Below are 27,817 nucleotides of genomic sequence, written 5' to 3' on the forward strand. Positions count from 1 at the left end.
TCCCAGCTTGCAGAGACACGAGCGCGCGGGCCTGGGATGGGGCTGGGCGCGCGGAGCCCCGGGAGAAGTTGAGGCGGCCGACAGGCACAGGGCGGCGGTGGGGGGAGTGGGGAGAGGCGGTGGGGGGTGATGGGTTCGGTTTCCTTCCTGCACCAGGCGGGTCTAGCTCCCTCGCATCCCCTGAGTTTCGTTTCTCCTCGGAGGCGGGGCGACGAGAGCGAGGGGGCGGAGCGGGCGCTGCATAAAAGCCGGGCGGCGGCGGCGGCGGCGGCGGCGGCGGCGGCTGCTGCGCGGGGACAGGTGAGGGTCGCGTTCCTGGGTAGCAGCACCTTCTTGCAAGCTGGGGGGCTGGGGTGGGAGGGCTGGGTGCGGAGACAAGCTCTCTGGAGGCATGGGGGAGCAGAAGCTGGTCACAGTGAGGACGGTGATGATGGTGATGGTGACAGTGACGATGATGATGGAAATACTGGCTGGGCTCAGAGGCCGCTTGATGCTGCTTCTGACCAACAGGCTGCTAAGACTCCTGGATGACTTATCAGAAACAGCCCCCCCCCCCCCGCACCTCGAGGACTTTTCTGCTTGAGGAGGTGGGCCGGTGGAGGGGAGGGGGGCCAAGGGGGTCTCCCGGGGGGCCAGTCTCCCAAGGGGGTCTCCCAGGGGTGTGCACTGAGAAAGTTTCACGTTCAGGGCTGGGCGCCCTCCAAGCCCACCCCGAAGGTGGCCCATGGCTTGTATCAGTTTATATTTCCTGCTATCGACCTTAAAAATAAAACAGTGTGTTCTTTGATCAGCAAACGTGGGCTTCTTCAGGAATAGCAGCGATCTGGAATCCGGGACGCGCAAGCCATGGCAAAACCATAGGCAAGTCCAACAAACAAAGGACAGGGACAGTGCTTTCTGGAAGGGGCTTGGGGAGGGTTGTTTTGAACCTAGTCCACTGGAGAAATGCAAGAGGTCATGGCGATGGCAGGTTCTTGGCGGCTGAGTGGCAGGGGTGGCGGTTTCCCGTAGGAGATGACGTACCCACCTGTCCCCGTGGGGGGGGGGGGGGGCTATAATTGATGATTGTCTCCCGTCGGGGTCTGTTACTGACAATTCTTCCTATGATTGAGGAGAAATGGTACAGCCTCCGCCTTCTGGCCTCCCCACTACTTTAGTTATTTTACTGGTTTTCACATTGCTGGGGAGTGGAAACCAGACAAGTCCACCGTGGGAGCGCGCAGACCAGGGGGGTCTACACTATCCTGCAGAATTCAGGGAGGCTAGGGTGGAGGGTCCCCGCTAGGGGGCGTCCTGAGTAGCCGAGCAGCCGGGTAGGAAGGAGGGAGGGGCCGGCATCTGGGGAAGTGCCCCGCCCAACGTACCCCCCGCCCCAGGGAATGGGGGGCTGCCCAGGGACCCGCTTCTCCGCTGCTAGCGCAGCGGGGTGGGACTGAGCAGGGGACAGGCTAGTTTTGAGGGAGTTAAGACCGTCCTGGGGGGCTGATGGAGGGAGCCAGGCTCGGAGACACCTGCACTCCACCCCGCGTGACCGCCCGAGCTGTGCATGTGGGGGCCCTTGGAATCATTTGGTCAAATTTAAATCAGGTGGTTGTCAGAAGCAGGATCAAGTGATGCTAACCCCTAGCGGTCAGTCCCAAACAGCTCCTCGAATGTCTAGCCGTGTCATTTTTCCACTTTGGAACAGAGCTGCTGGCCGGGAACCCCTGTCATGTGGACAGGATGCCCCCTGCCCCTCCATTTCCTTCTTGGCTTCCCTCTCCCCACCTCCCGGTACTGGGCTCCCTCCGGGTGGTTTGGTAGAGAGCATTAGGTCTAAAGAGCAGAATGTTCTCCCCTTCCACCATAAAAATTTAAATGTCAGTGGGTTTTTGCAAGGCGGAAGACTCCCAAGAGAAAAAGTGAGTGTAAGTCCTACGGGGATTATTTTAAAAACTGGACTCAATTGTGTTGGGCAGGTGGCAGACTTCCTCGATCAGGGGTTCAGCAGGACGCAACAGGTGGGTGGTTCTTAATAGGGGTTGGGAGACCTCTGTGAGGTCTGGGCTGGAGGAAGCTTTCCCACAAGGATAGCGACCCACGGGACCGCCCTTGGATGGTGCCCCCACCCTCTGCTGCAGAGACTCTCCAGGGATGCCGCTGGTGGATAGGGTCCGGGTCTGGAAGCCACCCTCTGAAATCCAAAGTGCAGGGGCAGCCAGACAGCCTCGTCCAAGAACGGGGTGGGGGGGGGCCTGAGTGTCCACAGACCCGCCCTGGGCAGTTTCTCTATCCCTTGCCCCAACCTTGGCAGTGAGGGAAGAGCCCATCCTGACCACTGGCAGGGGTGGGGGGAGGAAGATGAAAGTGGAGAGGGGTTCCGGGTGATGTGCCTACCTCAGAGGGCAGCCCACAGTCTTGTCTTAAACACACAGCGTGGGTTAGACCTTTTAGGAGCAGACGCGGGCTGAGAGCATGACCCCACCATGGCCACCACTGGCGACTGCATTCAGTTCGGTTTGACGGCCGGGTGCTGAGTGTAACTCATAAGTAAGAAACGGGCTTTAATTCCTGAGATTGTCCTGCCCCTGAACTCCAAACTGATCTTCAAAGATCATCTATGAAAGGTACAGACATTTAAGATGCACAGATAAGATTTTGTGTCCAAGGGATGTCATTATATGAAGCAAACAGAGGAGGGGAATGTATTCACACAATCCTGTGTTGACGGAATTTGAACCCGTGGTCATGGGGCTGTAGGCCCTGGGGACCAATGATGCCACCTGACTGGGTGCACTAAGGCCAACTGAGGCAGCTGTGGTCTTCAATGTGGGGCCCCAGTCTGGGACTCCCTGAGCGCACAAAGCATCTCCAAAGGCATGGTTGGTCGGGGGGAGGTTAGGAAATACATTTCCAGATTGTCATACTCTTTCTAATTGATTGCCTTCCAAATCACCTTTCTCCCACTTTACGATAAAAGGAATACATTTCTCCCCTTTTTTTCTTTTTAGTTTTTTTTTTAACATTTATTTATTTTTAAGAAACAGAGAGAGACAGAGCACAAGTGGGGGAGGGGGCAGAGAGAGGGGAGACACAGAATGTGAAGCAGACTCCGGGCTCTGAGCTGTCAGCACAGAGCCTGACATGGGGCTCAAACCCACAGACCGAGAGATCGTGACCTGAGCCAAAGTCGGACACTTAACTGACTGAGCCACCCAAGCGCGCCTCCCTTTTTTTTTTTTAACCTGTCCCTTTCAACTGCCCCAATATTAAAGGAAGATCGCGTAGCTCTTGGGGGAGGGTCCTGTAAAAGAAGCACAGAGAACATCAGAAAATATCGTTGATTCAGGCAGTAAATTAACAGTAAGGCTCTGTGCCTTATCGGTCTCTCTTAGAATTAAAATACTCAAGATTTACCAAAAGGGTTCTGAGAACCATGAGCTTGCTTCATCGTGAGGCCTCTGTGCATCGTTCTTAACAATGGGACCTTACCTTGATGAGTCGTCACATACATTCACCTGGGTTTTGGCCTAATTTGTAAGTTTTGTGTGATTTCAAGGAGGCGTGGGAGAAGAGCTCCGTGTTTCTATCCAACTAGTCAACGTTGCATCGTCAAGGGAAAAGGAAGGTGTGTTGGAGGTAAGTAGGCGGTTTACATTTCTCATAATTTGTTTCAAGTCATAGAAAAATTCCCGCTTACTTTTACCCAAGATGATTAGATGTGTAAAATTTACTATTTAGAGGCATGGGGTCCCAGAAATTTTTTTATTTTATTTTACTTTATTAAAAAAATGTTTTTATGCTTATTTATTTTTGACAGAGAGAGAGAGAGAGCGCGCGCGCGCGCGCATGAGCAGGGGAGGGGCAGAGAGAGAGGGAGACACAGAATCCGAAACAGGCTCCAGGCTCTGAGCTGTCAGCACAGAGCCCGACGCGGGGCTCGAACTCACAGACCGCGAGATCATGACCTGAGCCGAAGTCAGACGCTCAACCGACTGAGCCACCCAGGCGCCCCCAGAAATTCTGAAAAATGAATTTCAGACATATATGTACGGATCTGGAGGGATACAGACAAGTATGGTGAAGTGGACGATTAGCTTCTTTCAAAATAAAATGATATCATATCCATATGAGAAGGTGGATGTTAGCCAAAGCCATCGTGGTGATCATTTCACAAAATGTGTACCTCAGACCTTCATGCTGTACGCCTTGAACGTACACAGTGATGGATGTCGATCCATCAAACCCATCAAACTGGCAAAAATAGAAAAAAGTGAAGGTCATTAAGATACACTCATATGGGGGGAAATGGAATAAAAATATGAAGCCGGGAGCAAAACGAACAGAGTAAAAGAACTTAAAGTTTAGGCATTTTCTTTTCAACTATAAGCTTAGGTATCAAAGTTCCATTATATTGAGATTCCCACAGCAACATTGGGAATGGTTCTATAATAAGTTTCCTTTTACATGTGAATTTTAAAAATTCACGGAAATTTTGTTCTTTGCCACTGTTCCAATTGATGGTGAAAAAATTTTTGCCGTTGAACCTAAAATTGTAATAGGAAATACCTAGTTTTAAAGACTCTTTTGGGGTCTGGGAGCCCATTCCTGAAGACGGCTAAGCTGCCTCCATCCATCATTTGGCTCCTTGTTTCGTTTCAGTCCCTAAAGAGTTAAGGAGCCCACAGTGTGTCCCAGTGTATCTAGTGGTGATTCTGTGACTGAATGAACCTGGCTTCTGAATTGTGTTAATCCCGATGTGCTTGATTTTAAGCTGATCAAGGGCAGAGATGGTTAATTCTAAAGGAAAGATCACTGACTCAGATCCTGTATCCGATCATCTGTTACTAAATGGACTTGCGGATAAGACAGAGAAAAATCAGGAAATGGTAAGTTGCCGCCTGAAAATAGCCGTGTTTGAGGGCTGTCCTTGTAGACGGCGATGCTCCTGACCCGGGATGACTGCTTCTCGATCTCTCCTGCCGCGGTTGCTGATGTGATCCCCTACTCGTCCCTCTGGGGCCCATCTGGCCACCAAGTGTAGTATAGATGTTTCGCCATAGCTGACACTGGTTGGTTGGGGTGCAGTTTCAGCCTGGGAAGCCGGGCGGGGTGTTGTCCGGCTCCTGTAGGAACTGGCCTCGCTCTGGGCCCAAGGGCCACCGTGCTATCCCATACCCACCACATGGTTCCATTCCCTCACCGGCAAGCCATGCGGCATCGTTTTTTCCCCAGAATCCAGAACGTATTTTTGATGGGAACCAAACTCGGCCTCTGAAATCAGTCTGATCTGAATTTTATCCCAATGCAAACACTTCCAGCTGTGTGGTCTTGTTTCTAAGATGGCTCTTCCTCCCTGGTGTACAAGTTGGGTTCTCCATCTCTAACATGGGAATGACAACAGTATTTGCCTTCTGTGACTGTTGAGAGAGAGGTCCCTTTACTGCTGTCGTGTGTCTTAAAGTCATGGATCATCAGCCTCTTTCAAGTTGACTCCATTTTCATAATAAATGCTAAACAATATTAAACAATACTAAAAGCCACATTGAAGCACACAGAAAAATAAGAAGGTCCCCAATATAACTGTGTTTCTTGCCTGACTGTAACCGGCAGTGTATGGGGCAGTAAGAACTCATACCGTTCATACCCACCTGCTTGGCTGTAGCTTGGCCTTTTCCAGTCATGCTGAACGGTGCTGTCTTATAATCCAGAAATTCCGTTTCTAGGTACAGACCTTGGTTTTCAACGTGTGGTCCCCAGACCAGCATCCTCAGCAAGGCCTGGGAAGTTTGACCTGTAAATGATTAGCCCACACATCCACCTCCCCCCAGACCTGATGAACTAGGAACTCCAGGGGTAGGGCCCACATCTGTGTTCGAATAGTGCTTCCAGGCGATTCTATTTGTGCTAAACCACTATGCAAACTTGCAGGTGCCCTCTGAGAGCCATGTTCATAATGGCGTTGTTTATGATAACAAAACCCAGAATCAACACAAGTGCCTGTGAGCCGTGGACGAATGTGTCAATAGCGGTATGCTCATGCAGCAGAATTCTGCTTAGAAGTGGGCATCAAAGCATCAAGATCTAAAAAACAGTGGCAAAACAAAGAACTGAGTCATAGAAGAAATGTATGGTATGGCCCCACTTATACAAAGTTCCAATTCAGGCAACAAGAAGCAATGTATTGCTTAGGGAAAGATGGGTAGGTGGTAAATCCGCGAAGAAGAACAAGAATGTGGTTCTCACGAGCCTCAGGATGGAGAGACCCTCGGTGGGGAGAAGGGGTAACAGCAGGAAGGTGATGGGGAAGGGTGCGTGGAGTGTCTTATGGACTGGGATTATGTGTTTTCTTAATTCAGGTGGTTGGTACTATTATTCATGTTTTATAAACTCTTGGGAATAGGTGATCTAAAGAAATGAAAACAAAGAAGAACCATGAGGAAGGCTGAGACAGAGGCTGGTGGGTACAAAGGTGTAGCCAGGTTTCTGGTACGACCACCATGGGGCTTTCCCTGTGGAGCTGTGCTCCACACCTTTCTGAAGTTTGTTATAGAAAAAACTGGCAGCAGATGCTTGTTAAAAAAAAATGGCCAAGAGGATTTTATTCCAGCCTAATGCCACAAGGGAGAGAGACTGAGGTCAAGGTGGTACGGGAGGACAGGTGGGGATTTACAGCCAGCAGGAAGGGTGAGGGAGAGGAGAAAGAATGACTAAGAACAGGTTATCATCAAGGGGACTGGGAGAAAGAGCTTGATTAGCTTTCAAAGGTGAGGGGATTCTTTGCTAAGAAGGATTCTTCGCTAAGTCTGGGCTCAGCAGCCCAGGAGAAGCCAAGTGGAGAAGAGGGCTCAAGGTGGTCAAAGAGGGCTCGCTAGCATTTGGTCAAGGAGGTCCTTGCAGAAATCTGCCAGCATTCCCTGTATACAAACTCTTGTACTCATGTACTTTGTAAGGCAGTGATTCTCAACCAGAGGCACTTTTGCCCCTTGGAACATGTGGCAATGTCTGGAGACATTTTGATGGTCACAACTCAGAGTGAATAATGAATAGAGGCCAGGGATTCTGCTGAATCTCCTGCAATGCACAGGACAGCCCCCAACAACAAAAGCTGACCTGGCAGAAAATATAAATAGCTTCTCACCACGAGATAAAGGAACTACCTAGTAAAACTTATGTATATTATAAAGCATATTCTCTTAGTCTCTTCTTAATCAGGTTGTTTGTTTTCTTATTGTCAAGGAATTTCTTGGCAGTTCTTTATGTATGCTGGGTACAAATCCTTTGTCAAATATATGTTTTGTGAACATTTTCTCCCAGACTGTGGCTTGTTTTCCTTCTCTTAGTCTTTTTTAGAGACCAGATGTTTTCAATGTTGATGAAGTCCAATTTATCAGTTGGTTCTTTTATGAACTGTGCTTTGGGGGCCATATCTAAGAAAACATTGCCTAACTCACAGCCATAAAGATTTTTCTCCTGTTTTCTTCTAGAAGTTCTGTAGTGTTAGGTTTTGCATTTAGGTCTATGATCTGTTGTGAGTTACTTTTTTAGTGTGGTGTGAAATATAGATACAAGGTTATTTTGGTGGGTATATATATGCCCAGTTGTTCCAGCACCATTTGTTGAAAAGCTTTATCCTTCCACTGCATTGCCCTTGCACTTTTGTCAAAATCAGTTGTCCATACGTAATGTCAGTTTATTTTTGGAACATATATTCTGTTCCTTTGATCTCTTTCTCAATTTTATACCAGTATCACATTGCTTTGCTTACTGCAGCTTTTTAATAAATATTGAAATCAGTAATGTTAGCCCTCCAACTTTGTTCTTCTTTTTCAAAGTCAGTTTGTTCTAAAAATGTTTTAGACCGTTTATATTTATTGTGGTTGTTAATGAAGTTTGAGAAGATCATTTTGCTATTTATTTTCTATTTTCCTTGTCCTTTATTTCCCCTTTCCTCTTTTTCTACCTTCTTTTGAATTAAACAACTACATTTTTGATGATTCTATTTTATTTCCTTTGTTGATTTTCTAACTGTGCCTATTTTAGGGTTTATATTTTACATATTTAACTTGTCAAGTCTAACTTGAAGTGATAGTAAATAACTTAATATTTAAATTTTTTTAAATTTTTTTAAATTTATTTTTGAGACAGAGAGAGACAGAGCATGAGCAGGGGAGGGGCAGAGAGAGAGGGAAACACAGAATCCAAAGTAGGCTCCAGGCTCTAAGCTGTCAGGACAGAGCCCAACGCGGGGCTCGAACTCACAGACTGTGAGATCGTGACCTGAGCCAAAGTCGGACGCTTAACTGACTGAGCCACCCAGGCGCCCCTATAACTTAATATTTAAATAAGAACCTTACAAATGTATGCTTCCATTTGTCTCCTCCTAGCATTCATGTTGATTCTGTCATGAATTTTAATTTGACTTATAAGCCCCACAATATATTGTTATTTTTGTTCAGTCATATATCTTTTAAGGATATGTAAGTTACTTTTAAAAAATGTAGTAGTTACCATTTCTGGTGTAGATTCCTTTGTGTGGATTCAGATTTTCATTCAGAATCATTTTCCTTCTGGCAGAAGGACTTCTTTAACATTTCTTGTAGTGCCAATGCTGGTGATGAATTCATTCACTTTTTTATGTCTGAAAAAAACTTCATTTGCCTTCATTTTTAAAAAAGGTATTTTGGCGAGGTATAGAATTCTAGGATGATGGATTTTTTTTTCCCTCCAGTATTTTAAGAAGGCTATTACACTACCTTCTTATTTGTATTGTTTCTGATGAGAAATCTTCTATAAATTTCATCTTTGCTCCTCAATGTGTAACGTGTTCTCTGGCTGCTTGAAACATTTTCTCTCTGTCGCGGGTTTTGAGCTATTTGACTATAATCTGCCTTGATGTAGTTTATGTACCTTATGTTTGGGGTTCATTGAGCTTCTTGGGTCTTTGAGTTAATTGTTTTCAAGTGTGGGGAATTTTTACCTATCATTTCTTTAAATAGTTCTTTGTGTTCCTTTCCCACTCTCTTTTGGGATCTCTTCTCACCTATTATGATAGGTTGATTGAAGTTGTCTGTCTCTGATGGAACATGACCCGCAGGCCATGACAGAATTCTTTGATTCTGCTTTCTTCAGGGACTCAAGAAGAACCTATGTAGCCAGTACGAGGAGAAAGTGCGCCCCTGCATTGACCTCATCGACTCCCTTCGTGCCCTGGGCGTGGAGCAGGACCTGGCCCTGCCTGCCATCGCTGTCATCGGAGACCAGAGCTCGGGCAAGAGCTCAGTGCTGGAGGCCCTGTCAGGGGTCGCCCTTCCCAGAGGCAGCGGTAAGAACTTGCTCTCTGTTTTAATCAGTTCAGGCAGCCATAACAAAATGCCACAGACTGGGTGGCTGAAACAGAGACTTATTTCTCACAGTTCTGGGGGCTGGAAGTCCAAGACCAAGGTGTTGGCATGGTTGGTTTCTCCCGAGGCCTTTCTCCTTGTGCAGATGACCATCTCCTTGTGTCCTCAGATGGCCTTTTCTCTGTGCACACACACGTCTGGCGTCTCTTCCCTTTTTTGTATGGATGCCAGTCACCTTGGGGCCCACTCTTCTGACCTCATTTACCCTTAATTACCCCTTTAAGGAGTGGCCCCAGTGGTCACACTGGGGGCTGAGGCTCTAACACATGAATTGGGAGGGGGACGTGAGTCAGTTCATGGCACTCTCTTGTTGCACATTTTTGTGTGGGTTGTGTATAACCTGTGCATTATGGCAGGTCTGAGTATATGTACTTGCACCCCAGCCCAGAACCACGTGCATGTGGGTGTCTTTCCTGAGCCCCTTCTCAAGAGGTGACCTTCCAAATGGGAGGTAAAGATTGGTGCTCTGATTAGTGGTGCTATTTGAGCGCCAAGGTCAAGGGATCGGTGGGGCTCCAGGGGAGAGAGGGCAGACCTGAGATGGGCCTTGAAGTACAGGTCAGATGTAGGAGAGGGTGGGGTCTGGAAGTTTACAGCAGGGGGACATGGTCAGGGGGCCTGGTGAGGGCAGTATGTGTTCCTGATGGTATGGGTGTATCCTGGGGGATAGCGGAGGACATTTACCAGAGTCTGGGGGTTTCCTACGAGAGTGCGCCACCCGAGCTGATGGCAAAACATGAAGCGAGAAGCCGAAAGTGGTGGCTCTCAAGCATTAGTGAGCAAAAAATTACCTGGAATGCATACTCAAAATGCATATTTCTAAGGCCACCCCAGACCTAATGCATCCGAGTGTCAGACAAGGGGACCAGGCGCTTTTAGCAGCCTGCCCAGATGATTATAGAAAAGTTTGCGCAGCATTGATCTCAGGCCACCGTCTAGGACTCTTGAGAGCAGAGTGCAGGACTGATGTGGACGTGGCCTCCAGGTATTGTCACAAGGTGTCCTCTGGTGCTGAAGCTGAAGAAGCTCATGAATGAGGATGAATGGAGAGGCAAAGTCAGCTACCAGGACTTTGAGACGGAGATTTCAGACCCTTCGGAGGTGGAGGAGGCAATCAATACAGGTAAGTGCCCCACATTTGTTCACTATCACCTGTTTGGACATCTGGCCACCTGGGTGAGGGAGGAAGGGGTCCCTCTGTCACTGTCCCCCTCTTCCCTTTCTGGGCCTGTCCTGTTCTCCTGGGGGCCTCCCTCCGGCCCTCATCTGCATCAGGCCCCGGCTCCCTTGTGTCTTCTCTTCTTTTACCCTCAGTAAGACCAGCGCTTTGGACAGAATCTGACCTCAGCAATTACTTGCTTAGTACGTAAATAAGCATCGGAGAGTAATGTGGACTTTAAAATTTAAACAAGGAGTATCTGTCCCTTATTCAAAGGCTTCCCCACTCCACAGATCTGATGGAAGAAGAATTGGGTGTGGGGCCAGGGAACCCCTTTCTCCGTTAGCCTCATAAAAGGCATCCTGGACCATCCCCGAACGCTCTCTGGAAGCATCTCATAGGCCTTTTCCTCTGCATGTGTTTGCATAATCCCAGCTCGGGTTGACCTACGGTGCGTCTCAGTGAATGCCAGCCACAGAGACAGAGATCACCCTGTCCCCATGAAGCATCCGAAAGGAGAGATAACACGCGGAGGACATAAGGACAAGTAGTGGCAGGGTTGGCTGCGGCTGAGAGTGAGCAAGGCGGATAGATAATCTCTGCCACGTGGACCTTCGCTTCTTCCTAGTGTGTCACAGCCTAGTCTCAGTCATTTGGGGAGCAGAAGTGGCAAAGAATGAGCTTGGCTCTTAAGAAGGTAGCAGCCACTTGGGATGGGCACCGGGTGTTGCATGGAAACCAATCTGACAATAAATTGTATTAAAAAAAAAGATAGAAGCACTACGTTGCATTTATAGACTGTTTTACAAAAGTTGAAGGATGCTTTTACAGTCAGAACATCATTGTGTGATTGCTGGGCTTAGATTGGCTCCAGGGGCAGAACACTCAAAACCGCTGTGTGTACCCCTTGCCCTTCCTGTGTAACAACGCTATCTCAAAGCCCAGTGGCTTGGAAGCATTGGTTTCTCGAGATTCGGTGATCAGCCGGGCAGTTCTTTCCCTCCACCTGGCTTGGCTGGGGCCAGCTGTCGAGGATGGCCTCGGTCACATACCCAGGCCCTGGGCTGGAAAGACCAGGCCTTCTCCCCATGAGGTGGCCATCCTCCTCCAGGAGGCCAGGCTTGGCTTTTTGCGTGGTGGCGGACGGGTTCCTGGCAGGAAGGGAGGAGGATCCCCCAGGCGCAAGGTCTCAGTCTCTACTGGAGTCCATTCTGTGATGTCCTGTCAGCCACGGGCAAGCCTGAGGTCGAGGGACAGACTCTCCGGTTGGGAGAAGGTCGCCCTGGAGAGGAGCGTGCGTGCAGTGACGGAAGGGAATGCCGATAAATAAATTTAGATCTTGAAATTGTCATCGTTACGGAGGCAGGAGCCAAATGAGGTCCCTTGATAGGATGTCAATGCCAGGGCTCGTTTTGCTCAAAACTAGCACGTTCCCCTCCATCATTTCCCAAATCCTGCCCCAGCGTGCCCCTGTGTTTTTATTTGCTTTCATTTTGCTTTGTTGTTAATCTCCTAGTGACGTCAGGGGAAGGATTTAGGCGCTATGCCAGGAAGAGCTCAGGTCGGCCCCGCTCTGGCCTGGTGCAGGTGCATCTTTAGAGATGTTTCTCTTGCTCTCTCCACAAACAGTTCTGGCCACTGGCAGGGAGAACCCTGAGTTGTCCTTTGGGTTTCCTTTTAGCCCCGGAAAAGCGAATCTGCTCCAGATACGCCTTATCCAAGCACGGCAGGTAGAAGGTGCTTTCGGAGGATTTGCTATAGGGAGATGCTTGTACTGTATGCTCTATTCGGGTTTTCTCGTTTCCCCCTTCCCTAGCCCAGAATGCCATCGCTGGGGAAGGACTGGGGATCAGTCATGAGCTAATCAACCTGGAGATCAGCTCCCCTCATGTCCCAGATCTGACCCTGATAGACCTCCCTGGCATCACCAGGGTGGCTGTGGGCAATCAGCCGGCCGACATCGGACGCCAGGTACAACCTCGGTCTGGGGGGGGGACCGGGGCCGTGCCCTGGACAACAGCGAGTTCCGGGCTGAGTTGGGAGGGTGGCTATCAGGAGGTGTGAAGGGGTGGGCTCCGTGGCCTCCACCAAGTCAGATGGAGATGTTCTGGGGAGCGCGAGGCAAGGAGGCAGAACTGGAAATCCATTTTACAGTGTTTCGGTTTTATACGGGGACCCATTTTTGGTTAGAGTTACATTTCGTGGTGTATCTAAGCTGGCGTGTACAGGAAGGGGTTTTATGTGGGGAGAGAAAGCATTAGCAACAGATATGATGGCATTTTCACGTTGGCAAATGTTACCCAAGAGATTTAAGATCTGGGGCAGCGTCATGCACTTTGTGGCATCTTCTCTTTCCCTGCGGTTGTCCTCTGTGGAATCCTGGGAGATAGTTAATGAGCTAAGGTCTGGCGGTTTTCCCCAGACCCCAGAGCTCCATTTCTGCCACGGGAGACTTGGTTTCTTGTAACTCTGGCTTGAGAAATGCTGCAGGCTTGTTTCTTTCGGGGAGATACCCCTGGGACTTGGAGGTCCCAAAGCAAGGGCAAGGTCGGGACCTGTCCCTGCCCTCATACGCCTTCATTTTCTCACAGACCAAGCAACTCATCAGGAAGTACATCGTTAAGCAGGAGACAATCAACCTGGTGGTGGTCCCTTGCAATGTGGACATCGCCACCACAGAGGCACTGAGCATGGCTCAGGAGGTGGACCCCGATGGAGACAGGACCATAGGTAAGAAGAGGGAAGAACCTAGAAACCATAGGAGGGCTTTACTTGGCCGTGGGCTCAGCAAATGATGCCTCTGGTCTCGGCCGGACCCGTGTTTCCCCAAGCGTGGGCCAAGCCCCATCTGCACCAGAAGTAACTGGAGAATGTTTAGAAATGCTAGTCGGACGCCTGGGCGGCTCAGTCGGTTGAGCGTCCGACTTCGGCTCAGGTCACGATCTCGCGGTCCGTGGGTTCGAGCCCCGCGTCGGGCTCTGGGCTGACAGCCCAGTGTGCCTCACTGGGGAGGTGGAGAGTCATCGCAATAGAGCATGAACTCTTCGACTGGGTAGAAGGGAAATTAAATGGCTGTCACAGGCTGCTGTCTCTCTGGCATGAGGGCCAAGCCCTGGGTGAAGCAAGCCCCCCACACCTGCCTGGAGGGGCATGCCGTCTTCCTGGGGCCTGAGCTGTAGTTCTGTCACTGGCCAGGGGCTCCACCTCAAACCGTGGACTTGGGGGTTGGGGGTGCCGTCGTGTCCCCACGAGCAAGGCTGAGAGGTAACTGTGAGCGTTCTCTGATGGAAAGTCTCCGGCTTGCAGGCATCTTGACAAAGCCTGACCTGGTGGACAGAGGCACCGAAGACAAGGTGGTCGACGTGGCACAAAACCTCGTCTGTCACCTGAAGAAGGGCTACATGGTCGTCAAGTGCCGGGGCCAGCAGGACATCCAGGACCAGCTGAGCCTGGCCGAGGCTCTGGAGAAAGAGAGAGTCTTCTTTGAGGACCACCCACATTTCAGGTACCCGGGCCGTGTTTCCGCAAAGGGCAAACCAAAACGTAGGCCCTCCATTTCTCCTGGGGAACATGGCTGCCGCCCAAAAGCAGACGTTCGCAGTGGGTGTGTGAGTGTGTCTATACCTTGACAATGCCCGTGGGATTTGCCCGGGAGAACAAAAGAGGAACTGACATAGTACAGCAGAAAATAGACCTCCACGACCAGATAGGGAGGGAACTGGCTACGATAATTGAAAATAAATTAAATAGAAACACAAGTACCGGAAGAAAACATAAATACCTCAGAATAGAAAAATAATTAGAAAGCTCAGAAATTGACCCAGAGACATACATTTGCTATATGATAAATGTGGCCTTTCCGATCGCGGGCCACATCAGTTTGATTATCTATCAGTCAGGGGCACTGGGGGAAACTGTAAATTTTATGTTATGTACCTTTTACCACAATTTTTAAAAATAGACAGATGTGGAGACCAGAGCCTAGCTGTGAGTGTACTTTCACAAACAGGCATGCCCTTTATCCTAAAAAGTTCTTTAAACTATAAAGAATCTATAATAACTCGGCGAACGCAGATTTGGATAGAGCGAGGATAGGCCTTCCTTCCTCCAAGCAGCCCATGGTTTAGGTTCTTGTCTTGGGGAAGGGTGTGTCCCATAGTTCAATGTCATCCATACACCTACGTAGGTACGTGTCGGGGTATTTTTGTGAAATCCTATGCCGACGTGCATTACGTAGACTTATGTGCATATTACCTACGTGAAGAAGGGTGTGTGTGTTATGAAAACATATCCATAGGTGACCAAGCGTATCTTTATAAAGACCAGTTCTGTAGTCAGATGTCATGAGACATATTTAAAAAAATGTTTTTAAATGTTTATTTATTTTTGAGAGAGAGAGAGACACAGTGTGAGCAGGGGAGGGGCAGAGAGAGAGGGGGACACAGAATCCGAAGGAGCTGTCAGCACAGAGCCCGACGCGGGGCTCGAACCCACGAACCGTGAGATCATGACCTGAGCCGAAGTGGGACGCTTGACCGGCTGAGCCACCCAGGCGTTCCAAATGTCGTGAGCCATATTTAATGTCTCAGCTGGAAGGGATCCCTCTATACCATTTCTTAAAGAAAGCTTTTTATTTTAGTCCCGGTCAGCTGACATACAGTGTTATATGAGCTTGAGGTGTACAATTCTCTCCAACTCTATGCCATTTTTGAAGTGTCCGAAATAATGAAGACCCTGCCCTCGTTCCGCGCAGGGCAATTCTGCACATCTGTTGGGTACCCGCGGCAGGGCGCTCCATCCGCCTGGGAATAACTGGACTAGCTTTGCCTTTCCCTGCAGCAGAAAGCCGGCTTGCGTTTTCTGGCCACACCAGCATGGTTGTGCATGTCGTGTTCTCTTCTCCGTCCGCAGGGTTCTCCTGGAGGAAGGAAGGGCCACCGTGCCCTGTCTGGCGGACAGACTGACCACTGAACTCATCATGCACATCTGCGTAAGCACATGTAGAGCCGTCCGTTCTCTGACTCGAGTCCCACAAACCCAGAGCCAACCCGCGCGGGCTCGCTCACCGTCCGCGCGCACACACATCTCCCCGGGGATCTCGTTAAGGTGCAGGCTCAGGTTCGGCGGGTCTGGGGCACAGCTTGGGATCCTCGAGCAAGCTCCCGGACGGTGTGTGACTGCGGCACCACATGTTGGGCGGGACCTGATAGACTACGTCCGCTTGGCCTAAAATCTCATGCGCCCTGCACGAACCTGTTCCTTTCTCGTTGCCAGCCGCTATGGCAATGGCTTGACGATGGTCATGGTCATAGATTTCATATTTTAAATCTCTCCGTGGTTCTTTTTCAAGTTTGTCTGGACAGAATCCCTTTCTCTTTCACCTGTGCGGTCCCTTAAAAAGGTTTCCTTTGCACATATTTCTGTTGTACGCAGCGCTCGAGGAATCCAGTGTCAGGTGCACTGGGTCCTGGTAGCCGTCACCCACAATGACCTGGGCTAGGGTTTCGACCCTGGGCCTATCCTTTCTGGAACTTGATCTGTGGGTATTCATGGAAGCCCAGGTTCAGAATCGGTTTCTCCAGGGAGGTGCAGCCTCCAGCCTGAATCATTTTAGATTCTCAGCTCGAGGCCTGGGGGACCCCTCAGGGAGTATGAATTTGGGCAGCAGACCTGTTTGAGGGCTGGCTTGCGGTTACAGATTTTCGGCAGAGATTTTATGTCCTTCCGCTCAGCACCGAGTTCAGTCCCCAGGAATGGGGACAGAGGGCACGGTTGTTCCTAGCTCTTTGGGGTCCCAGCTTTGTAGAGTAAGAAGACGTTGGCTCGTTAGAGTCCCTGCCTCGAGCAAGCCCACCGGGATTTATTCGTTGCCCCAGCACCAAGTGAGGCTCTGAAACGTCACCTCAATTTTTCTTTCCTACAAATGCCCTGCGAGGCCAAATCTGGCTATACTCCCGCTCTCCCCGTCCGCCCCTGGGCACCCGTGTCACCTGTCTGTGCCTCTGAGTACCTGCCAGCTCATGGATACACTTCAAGGGATGCTTTCGATGTGCCAGCCAGCATTTTTTGATGTTTGCGGTGGAAGAGGGCGCTAGCATGCGCCATCCACCGTGTCGTCAGAGACAGAAGTCCCTGAAAACTTTAAATCTGTTCACAAAAGTTGTTGAATCTCAAATTGTCCCAACTGCTGCTTTTTCAGAGCCCACAAGACAGGTGGCCCTTTCTAATGTCCCTGCAGATCGTAGAAGGAGCTCTTCCTGGCGTTGCTTGGACAGGATGCAGGAACCGTGCAGAGTGGCCACCTTGGCGTGTCCCTGAGACTGCCCCCCCTCCCCCCAGGAGTGGGAATGTGGGGAGGCCTGGGTGGAGTCAGTGCCCGCTAATGTCCCTCCCTCTCCACCTTCGCTCTAGAGGAAGCCAGGAGGTCAGGTGTACCGTGCAGGTGGCCTGGGGGCTCCAGCTCCTTCCCTGTCCGTATTTATGGCTTTGCATTCTTTTCTGTTTTCCTCAGAAATCTCTGCCCCTGTTAGAGAATCAAATAAAGGAGAATCATGAGAAAATAACAGAGGAATTACAAAAGTATGGCTCAGATGTACCAGAAGACGAACACGAAAAAATGTTTTTTCTGATAGATGTGAGTATTGCCCGTAGCATCGAGTCGGAGATTCACACATCATTGTCCAGAAAGGGATCGTGTGCCTCATGCATTTTTCTCTCACTCCCCGAAAGCTGACCCAGGCTCACTGTGCCCATTTAACACCAAAGAGGGGCCAGGGCGGAGGGACAATGGGCAGTGACCATTTGCCATACGACCATTTGCCATATGGATTGCTTATCACGCATGCTCACCCGAGACCCCAAGGGCGGTTGGGGGTGTGGGAGGGTCTGGTACCCCTGTCACGTGGTGAGGAGTCACTTGCCCACCCTCAGCCTACACACGGCCTCCAGACCACCCCACTTGTATGTGGAACATCTCCGCTTATACGTACGTTTTCCTTCTTAACAGAAAATCAATGCGTTTAATCATGACATCACCTCTTTAATACAAGGGGAGGAGTCTGTGGGGGAGGGTGAGAGTCGGCTGTTCACCAAAATCAGACATGAATTCCACAAGTGGAGCACCGTGATTGAAAAGAAGTTCCAGAAAGGTGAGTGCCAGGCACCACCGTAGGCCTGGCGAGGTGGGTCAAGGCGGGCGGTACAGATGGCGAGGAGGGCCGGAGGAGGGGTGTGTGGGGGCCGCCTTTGCTCCGCCCCACGTCACTGAACTCAGGCCAGCCAGCGCCTGCTGCAGACTTCGGAGGACGCCTAGAGAGAACACGCAGAGGAATCCGCCCAAGTCCGCCAGGGCTTCGACCAGAATCAGCCCTCCCGCAACAGTAGCGGGTCAACATGGCGCCCGCCACTGCCTCATGCTCTTCGTGGTCAGCTGGCCGTGGCCTTGAAGCCCGTGTGTATCTCAGTGGATTTTGCAGCTGCAGCAGCGACGCAGGGGAAACGAAACACAGCCTGGACACCATCGCTACACCACCAAATTCTCAAGAGTCCGAAAAAGGTAGAGAGTGTGACCTGAAGTTAATTTTTTTAATATTTCAAGATGCTTGAGGTCAATCATATACTGGCCAGTGATAAAGCGGCAGCAGCTGAGGGGAATTTTAAGTGACTTTGCTTCTACTCGGGCAGCTTGGTGGCGGGTTCCATAATGTACCTTGAGCTGACTGGAGGTTCCGACTGGCCGCTGTCCTTGGCTTTGAGTGATGAACGTGAGAGGATACATCGTGCCATTGTTGACATAATTCGATGGCCACGCCTTTCAGTCGTCTGTTCGTTGGCAGAGGGCATGGAGGGCAGGACGAGATAAATGACAGTGTTCCCTGGTGGAAGACTGGGGCGGTCACTTGCCACTTGCCATCTCTGCGCCACTCCCAAGCTGCTGACCGTGCTGCGGAAGACAACAGTCCTTCGCTTCCCGCAACCCCCCTCGTGCATGGTTCAGCAAGCTTATTACAGCATGCGGCCCATGAGAAAATAGCTCTCATTTTAAGATGCTAAATTCCTTCCAACAAGTTATCAGTTGCACGTCACTGGGTTCCCACATGCAAGAAAATGCATTTGGACCCCTAACTCACCCCCTGTACAGAGATAAACTCAAAATGATCAGAAACCAACCTGTGAGCACTGAAACTATAAAACTCTTAGAAGAAAACCTGGATTCTAACCTTCGTGGCCTTGGATGAAGAGGCGGTGTTTGCATAGGACACGACATCACAGGCGACAAGAGAAGTAACAGACAAGGGGGACTTCATCAGAATAAACAACGTGTGTGGGTCAAAGGGTGCCACCCCCACGCACAGAACTGGAGAAAATGCAAGTCACGCATCTGACAAGGGTCCAGTGCCCAGAATATACAAAGAACTCTTACAGCTCAACAACAAAAAGCCAAATAATCCAAGTTAAAGTGGACGAAGGATGAGAATAGACATTTCTCTAAAGAGAAGACACACAAATGGCTTCTGGGCTCACGAGTAGGCGCTCAGCGTCATTAGCCGTCAGAGAAATGCAAACCAAAGCCACGGGAGACCCCATCTCACACGCACTAGGGTGGCTGGTATGTTAACGTACCCGTGTATTGGTCTGCTAGGGCCGTCCCAACAGAGCACAACAGACTGTGCGTCTTAAACGACAGAAACTTACTTTCTTACAATTCTGGAGGCTGGAAATCCAAGATCAAGGTGCCAGCATGTTTCGATTCTCCGGAGCCCTCTCTCCTTGGCACGTAGACATCACCTTCTCCGTGTGTCCTCCATGGTCTTTCCTGCGCGGCTCTGTGTCCTGCTTTCTTCCTATAAGGACACCAGTCAGATTGGAGTTCAGTCCACCCCAATGACCTCATTTCAGTGCGATCGCCTCTTCAGAGGTCCCGTCTCCGGACACAGTCACATTTCCTAGGTGCTAGGGGTTAGGACTTTAACATACCAATTTTGGAGAGATACAATTCAGCCTGTGACAGCAGATGATAGAAAATGTTCAGCCATGGAAAAGCATGAAGGACGAAACATGCTGCAACATGGACGAACCTTGAAGACACTTTGCTGAGTGAAGGAAGCGAGACACAGAAAGCCACATGTGTTTTGGTACAATTGATATGAAATGTCCGGGACAGGCGTGTCCCTAGAAATAGAGAGTAGAGGAGTGGTTTCCGGGGGCTGGGCAGGGGGAGGGAAATGGGGAGGGAGTCCTGATAGGGCGCAGGGTTCCTTGGGGCGATGGAAGTGTTTGAGAATAAGCTACTGGGGACGGTTGCACAATTTTGTTAATGTACTAACAAATCACTGAGCTCTATGCTTGACTAGGTTGAATTTAATGTTTTATTTTTGAGAGAGAGCAGGGGAGGGGCAGAGTCTGAAGCAGGCTCCAGGCTCTGAGCTGTCATTACAGAGCCCGATGCGGGGCTCGAACCCACGAACCGTGAGATCATGACCTGAGCCGAAGTCAGGTGCTTAACCGACTGAGCCACCCAGGTGCCCTGACTAGGTTGAATTAAAAAAAAATTTTTTTTAAGTATATATATATATATCTATTTTGAGAGAGAGAGAATGCGTGAGCAAGGGAGGGGCAGAGAGACAGGGAGAGAGAGAATCCTAAGCAGTCTCCATGCTGTCAGCACAGAGCCCAACGTGGGACTCGATCTCATGAACCATGAGATCCTGACCTGAGCCTAAACCAAGAGTCGGATGCCCAACCAACTGAGCCACCCGGGTGCCCCACGAGGGTGAATTTTATAGCATGTGAATTTTATCTCAGTTTGTACAAAATTCCTACGAGAAAATATCTCCCAACCAAAAGAGGATACCTAGACCCTGATTCCTGGTTAGTTCTTTTTTTTTTTTTTTTAATTTTTAAAAAATGTTTATTTATTTTTGAGAGAGAGAAAGAGAGAGACAGAGTGCAAGCGGGGGAGGGGCAGAGAGAGGGGGAGACACAGAATCCAAAGCAGGTTCCAGGCTCTCAGCTGTCAGCACAGAGCCCAACGAGGGGTTCAAACTCATGAACCGTGAGATCATGACCTAAGGCAAAGTTGGATGCTTAACTGACGGAGCCATCCAGGTGCCCCTCCTGGTTAGTTCTTAGGGCCTTCCTGAATTTCCACCCCCCAGTGTCCTCCACAGTCCAGTTTGTTGAGAAGAAAAAGAATTCCAAAAGTATAAAGAAACAACAAAGTGTTTTATATAGCGAACACTGATACCAGATCCCGTGAATGTGGTCTTACGGGCTTGGCTAGTCTGCTATCCCAAGCTGATTACAAACACTTTGTACTCATGCTCTGTGATGTGTCGCTGATTCTGGATGGCATTCGTGGTCATTTTTATTTTTTATACGATACAGTTTTCTTGCCTTCTGCGTTCCCTGCCCTCTGGCATTATACCCTGGCTCCGTACTTGCCATCTTGACACGACTAAGGAAAATGATCTTGAGATCTGTTTTTTTATTGCTATCCCTGAATTGTTTTCCGTCGATAAATCCGATTTGAATTTTTTTTTTTCCATGCGGCTCTGTGTTTTCAGAAAGTCCAGAACGGTATTGTGTTTCGAAAAACCTGTGGGGCGCCTGGGTGGCTCCGTCGGTGAAGCGTCCGACTTCGGCTCAGGTCGCGATCTCGTGGTATGTGGGTTCGAGCCCCGCGTCAGGCTCTGTGCTGAGAGTGCGGGGCCTGCTTGGGATTCTCTCTGCCCCCGACTCGTGTTTTTTCTCTATCTCAAAATAAATTAGGAAATGAAAAAGAAAAGCCCGCAGGGTTGTTTTCGTAAAATAATTCAGCACCGTTCTTTTCCAGGGTACAAAGCGATATATAAAGAAATTGAGAAATTTGAAAATCGGTATCGGGGCAGAGAGCTGCCGGGATTTGTCAATTACAAGACGTTTGAGATTATTATCAAACAGCAAATCAGAGAGCTGGAGGAGCCAGCTGTCGACATGCTGCGCACGGTAACCGGTGAGTTCTTGATTTGGCTTTTCGGCGTTTTATTTCCAGGCCCGGGAAAGGCTTGGATCAAAACCAACGCTACCCGTTTATTTTAAAGGATGTACTTCCCCTTTCCAGGTTATTATAAAGGGCGTGAAGGGAAGTATAGAGGATGAGGCCTGGGGGAGGGGGGGTCCTGGGGCACGTGCTTCTGTCTCGTGGAGTCGGGGGCGGGGGGCACCACCCTCTGGGCACGTGGGTGTGTTCACCAGCCTGGGAGCTCTCTGATCCCTGTTGTTTAGGGGATTTTAATAAGGTGGAATCGATGATCACAAAGACATAATCACTTATTAACTCAATCTTCTCCTCCTCAGAGGCAGCGAGGTGGGATGGGGGTGGGGGGGTGGGGGTGGGGCTGAAAGTTCCAGGCTTCTAATCCAGGCTCGATCTTTCTGGTGACCAGCCCTCACCCTGAAGCAGTCCGGGGCCCACCAGGAGTCACCTTCTTAGAACAAGAGATGCTCCTGTCACCCGGGAGTTTCTAAGGGATTTAGGAGCTGGGTGTCAGGAACCAGGGGCACACACAAAATACACCTTTCTCATCGTCCACACCTCTGGTCGGCTCTGCAGCTGAGATGATTATTCCACAGTCTCAAAATACTCTATTTATTTGAATCCTTCTTTTTTCCCCTAACGTGTATTCATTTTGAGGGAGAGACAGAGTGCAAGCGGGGGAGGGGCAGAGAGAGAGGGAGACCCAGAAACCGAAGCAGGCGCCAGGCTCCGAGCCGGCAGCCCAGAGCCCGACGCGGGGCTCGAACTCACAGACCGCGAGGTCATGACGTGAGCCGAAGTCGGACGCTCCACCGACGGAGCCACCCAGGCGCCCCAGCCATCTATGATTTTGAACGAATCTTGTTTTCCTTTCCTCAGATATGGTCCAGCTTGCCTTTGCAAATATTTCGAAAGGAAACTTTGATGAATTTTTCAACCTCTACAGAACAACCAAGGTAACACTGACCACATGCGATTTAACCAAAAAAAAAAAAAAAAAAAAAGTCAGCCTGATGCTAGAAAACAGATTTCTTGGATGAAGACCATCCCAACTTTGTTGCGTATGCAGAGACGCAGAGAATCAGGCTCAGTGGCGAACTTTATTAGTGGCATCACCAGTGATCCAGGGGAAGAAGCAGTAAGTAAGCAGTAAGCGAGGCGGACTCTGGAGATAAATATTTAAAACACAAAAGAGAGCCAGAGTTCGTGGAGAATGGCCTCGTCTGAGGGAAACGGCCCCAACCCTGCAACTCACTGAGGAAGCCACATATCCACCTGGCATTTTCCGAGAGTGAGGAGTCAGGAGGAAGCGAGGCCCCCCCACGTCATGCAGCTGAGACCCGAAGCGTCTGCCCTCAGAAGCAGGGGCTCCCCCGGCGTGGTCAGCTCAGGCCGCTGTAACGGAGCACCGCTGGGCCGCTCACCCGAAATCCCAGATCAGTGTGGCGTATCTGGCATCTGCCGAGGGCCCAATTCCTGGCTTGCGTGATCGCTGCCAGGACCGTCGTATCCTCCCAAGACAGGGAGAGAGAGAGCCAGAGGGAGGGAGGGAGAGAGCACTCTGGTGTCCCTTCTTATAAGGACATTGGCGTCATCCGTAAGGACTTCACTCTCATGGGCTGGATCTCCCAACCCCCCACCCCAATGCCATCACTTTGGGGATTAAGCTTTCAACTTAACGGATTTGGGGAGACACACGCTCTCGGTCCCTGGCACCCAGCACCGCTGGGAACACTGGCTTGGCCTGTCGCAGGCTGGGGTCTTGGGGCCTGCGACTTAAGCTGCCCGGGCCCTCTGACTCCTTATCCACGAAATACGACTAAGAATACCTTGTTTGGAAGGTGTCACGAACACGGAAGAAAATGTCTGGGGTGCACCTGGCCTTATGCATCACAGTCGGTGGCTCCCAGGGGGCTCTGGGGAGGGCAGATACTTTCTGTGCGAGAGATCTATTCCCCGACCTTCTGGAAGCCAGTTTCTGTAAATTGCAGGAACATGAACCCTACGGAATTGAATGGATTTCAATTTGGCCCCCGTTTCACCCCCGTGATCTCTGTGATGGGCATAGATACCCCTGATGAGACGGGAAAGCCCCCAAAAGAGAAAGAATGTGAGAAACGAGGCCCGCAAGCAGAGCCCGTGCAGGTCCCCAGGCTCGGGGCAGGGGGGTCGGGGTCTGGGCGCGCTGCCCGCCCCCTCACACCCCGCCGGGCAGGGAGCCCCGTCCTAGCTAAGCCAGCGTGGGGTGCGCAAGGCTGTGGTGCGTTCCAGTAGGAGCCAGTTGGCTGCGGGCTTCAGGGAGGACCCCCTTCCTCGACCCGGCGATTTGTTTCTGAGCGAACTTCGTTCCGCTTCTCTTTTGCCCTAGTCCAAAATCGAAGACATTAAGTTTGAACTGGAAAACGAAGCGGAGAAGTCGATTCGACTTCACTTCCAAATGGAGCAGATTGTCTACTGTCAGGACCAGATCTACCAGCGGGCGCTGCAGAGGGTCAGGGAGAGGGTTTCGGAGGAGGAGAAGAGGAATAAAAAAACAAACAGTCCGATCTCTGAAGAAGTTTCTTCAGGGAGCGTCTCCTTGTGTGAAATCTTTGAGCACCTGCTGGCCTACCGCCAGGTAAGTCTGCAGGGGCCTCGGAAAGGCGGCTTTCGTTCCCTTTCCTTTTCTTGTGGATGCCTCTCTCTAAGTCTCCGGGGCTCTGTGTGGTGACCGTCAGCCAGCCCCGTGTGCCCGGCCTCCGTGAGCCCCCGTGGAAGCATCGAGCCTCGGGCGGAGGAGCCGAGGCTAAGGCTCGGAGTCACTCACGTCTGGTTTTGACGGGCTGTGTGGCCCTGGCCAAGTTGCTTGACCTCTCTGAGCCTCAGCTTTTTTCTCTGTACAGCGGTATCTCCTCACCGGGTTCTTGTGAATACTCTGGGAGCTGAGCGTGGGTGGAGCCCTTGGCTCGGGGTTGGGACGCGATGGCAGGAGCCACTCGCAGAGACACACGCTTTCGTGGCTACTGTACATTTCCAAGCGTGTGAAAAAGCAGTCTAATTCACGCTGGGGAAGGACGCACAGCTGTGCTAGAGCCGTTGAGACAGGTCAAAACCTGGACAGATAAAGCCAATAGTCATCTTTTGGCTTATCAGATATCTCCGCCAGGTCACTGTTTGGATGCTTTATGGCAGTGTTTCTTTTTCTTTTTTTTCTTTTTAGATTTAAATCCAAGTTAGTTAACAGAGCGTGTAACAACGATCTCAGGAGTAGAATGTAATGATTCACCACTTACGTGTAACACCCAGTGCTCATCCCAACAAGTGTCCTCCTTGATGCCCCTTTGCCCATTTAGCCCATCCCCCTACCCAACACCCCTCCAGCAACCTTCTGTTCATTCTCTGTATTTAAGAGCCTCTTAGGGTTTGTCTCCGTCTCTGTCTTTATCTTATTTTTGCTTCCCTTCCCTTATGTTCATCTGTTTTGCATCTTAAGTTCCACAGACGAGCGAAGTCATATGATGTTTTCCTCTGACTTCTTTTGCTTAGCATAACACACTCTAGTTCCATCCACGTAGTTGCAAATGCCAAGATTTCATTCCTTTTGATCTCCGAGTAATACTCCACTGTAAATATACCACATCTTCTTTATCCATTCGTCCGTCGATCGATGGACATTTGGGCTCTTTCCAACCTTTGGCTATTGTCGATAGCGCTGCTATAAACATAGGGGTGCATGTGTCCCTTCGAAACGGCACACCTGTATCGCTTGCATAAATGCCTAGTCGTGCAATTGCTGGGTCGTAGGGTAGATCTATTTTTAGTGTTTTGAGGAACCTCCGTACTGTTTCCCAGAGTGGCTGCACCAGTTTGCATTCCCACCAGCGGTGCAAGAGGGTTCCTCTTTCTCCGCGTCCTCACCAGCATCTGTCGTAAGGCAGTGTTTCTAGAACCCGACCATGCACACAGATCTCCTGGGATCTGGTTGCAGGTTAGATGTGGATTGCAGGTGTGAGGTGGGGCCAAGGTTTTGCATTTCTAACGGGCTCCGAGGACAGAGACCTTCTTGGAACGGCAAGCCTTTAAACCAAGGCCCAGTAGAAACCCGATTCTCTTTCTGTTGGTTTACTTTTCATATGTCAGCATCAACAAGGTTACATTCACATACCTTGTTTTGCGTTAGCGGATTTTTATACAAGGTTTAAATGTCTAGCGCAACCAGAACCGCTCCCGTAATGCTGCTCTCTTCCTTTTTCTTTTCCGCATTGTGTTGAGATACATATCACATAAAATGTACCGTCTTAACCATCCTCAAGTGCCCAGCTTGGTGGCACAAAGCCCGTCCACACTGTTGGGCAGCCGTCCCCACCTCCGTCTCCGGGATTCTTCACCTTCCCAAACTGAGCCCTGCCCCCCATGAGACGCACCTCTCCAGCCCCTCCCCCGGCCCCCCGGCGCCCCCATTCTACGTTCTGATCCTGTGGACTTTCTGATTCCCGGGAGCTCACCTAAGTAGACTCATGCAGTCTCTGTCCTTTCGCGCCTGGGTGACTTCGCTTAGCGTCAGGTCCTCAAGGTTCACCTTTGCCGTAACGTGCGTCAGCCTGCCCTTCCTCTTAAAAGTAGCATCATACTCCTTTGTATGGAGAGACCGCATTGTGCATGTTCATTCACTTGTCCGTGTGCCTCTGGGCTGCTGGCACCCTTTGGGCCACCCTGGATGACGCCGCTGTGAACACGGCCATGTGTCTGTCTGTGCCCCTGCTTCTTTGTTAGGCAGATTTATCCTGCCTCTTCTTCCGTGGGTTTCGCTAGGAGTTTTAGAATTAGCCTATTCTGTCTGTGATGAAAAAGGAGCTGTGGGCATTCTTGTCGCAATCCTATTCATTTATCAGTCTGCACCGGGAGAGTTGTCATCTTTATGACATGACATTTTTCTTTCTGTGTATTTATTTTGAAAGAGAGAGAGAGAGAGAGAGAGAGAATTCCAAGCAAGCTCTGTGCTGTCAGCGCAGAGTCAGATGCGGGGCTCAATCCCACAAACTGAGATCGTGACCTGAGCCGAAATCAAGAGCTGGGTGCCCAACCAACTGAGCCACCTAGGCACTCCTCTTTTTTTTTTTCTTTAACATTTATTCATTTTGAGAGAGAGAGAGCATGGGAGGGGCAGAGAGAGAGAGGGAGACACAGAATCCGAAGCAGCTCCAGGTTGCAGCTGTCTGCACAGAGCCCGACGCGGGGCTCGAACTCACGAACCACGACCTGAGCCGAGGTCGGATGTTTAACCGACTGAGCCGCCCAGGTGCCCCAACACACCCCGCAGCTTTTTAAACTTTTTATCCTTCAGTCCGTTTAATCTTTTCAGCCGTCTCACGAGGCCGGGCGCTAATGTTATCACTGTTTTATGGGCAGTGGTATTGCTGAGGCACCGGACGAATCGGCTTCCCGAGAGATCAGCCTTATGTCAGGAAAGAGCTCTTTAGGAACAGGCAGGGCATGGGGAGGGTGAAGGGGGGCTTGAAACTAGCACCGGGCTCGCAGAGACCGCAGAGGTGCTCCCTCCGCCCTGTGGCTTTGGGCGGCCCGGCCTCTTTCCTGCTGAATATTTAGCGTTGATTTAAAAAAAAAAAAAATTGCAACATCTTTTCAGCAAAGTTTAATTCGAAAACGGGGTTTTTGTACTCAGTCCACGTACCTTTATTAAGCCCATTCGAGCCGAGCCCAAGGTGCCCGAGTGGCCCCGGCAGGGAGGCGGGGTCAGGCTGCCCTCTGGCCCAGAGGCCGCTGCTGGGCTCGAGACCCAGAGACCCAGGCGGGCACCCGCACCTGCCAGGCCCGGCCCCTCCTGACGCCGGCGTGCTGACGTCAGCCCCTCACCCTCCGTGAACTCTTCTTCCCTGCCAGGAGGCCGCCAACCGTATCTCCAGCCACATCCCCCTGATCATCCAGTACTTCATCCTGCAAGTGTACGGCCAGCGGCTGCAGAAGAATATGCTGCAGCTGCTGCAGGACAAGGAGACCTACAGCTGGCTCCTGAAGGAGCGCAGCGACACCAGCGACAAGAGGAAGTTCCTGAAGGAGCGGCTCGCGCGGCTGGCCCAGGCTCGGCGCCGCCTGGCCAAGTTCCCCGGTTAAGTCCAGCTCCCGGTCCTGCCCGCATCTCCAGGACCCGCCTCCAGCCCCGCCCCCAGCCCCCGGACGCGTGGGGGAGCCCCGCCCCCAGCCCCGCCCTCAGCCCCAGAAGCCTGGGGGGACCCGCCCTCAGCCCCCGGACTCGTGGGG

The 27,817-nt window shown here is 50.7% G+C and overlaps 1 protein-coding gene across 3 annotated transcripts; it reads left to right on the top strand.

The window, feature by feature from the left end:
* The first annotated feature begins 257 nt into the window (after positions 1 to 257).
* LOC115523449 (interferon-induced GTP-binding protein Mx1) lies at positions 258 to 27,769 on the top strand. 3 transcript variants are annotated; one of them, XM_030329506.1, is made up of 15 exons: positions 258 to 300; positions 3,539 to 3,618; positions 4,754 to 4,868; positions 9,112 to 9,304; positions 10,369 to 10,506; positions 12,359 to 12,513; positions 13,134 to 13,272; positions 13,849 to 14,047; positions 15,454 to 15,532; positions 17,054 to 17,176; positions 17,549 to 17,690; positions 21,377 to 21,535; positions 22,439 to 22,515; positions 23,928 to 24,176; positions 27,440 to 27,769. In XM_030329506.1, the coding sequence occupies exons 3-15, from the start codon at positions 4,770 to 4,772 to the stop codon at positions 27,668 to 27,670; spliced, it is 1,983 nt and encodes a 660-aa protein (XP_030185366.1). In that variant the 5' UTR covers positions 258 to 300; positions 3,539 to 3,618; positions 4,754 to 4,769; the 3' UTR covers positions 27,671 to 27,769. The 3 variants fall into 3 exon arrangements, with proteins under 3 accessions (XP_030185366.1, XP_030185367.1, XP_030185368.1); XM_030329507.1 differs by having other exon boundaries at positions 279 to 300; positions 3,542 to 3,618; XM_030329508.1 differs by lacking the exons at positions 258 to 300; positions 3,539 to 3,618 and adding an exon at positions 3,952 to 4,054.
* The last annotated feature ends 48 nt before the right edge of the window (positions 27,770 to 27,817 follow it).

This window comes from Lynx canadensis, chromosome C2, assembly GCF_007474595.2.
Source record: "Lynx canadensis isolate LIC74 chromosome C2, mLynCan4.pri.v2, whole genome shotgun sequence".
Classification (NCBI taxonomy): Eukaryota; Metazoa; Chordata; class Mammalia; order Carnivora; family Felidae; genus Lynx; species Lynx canadensis.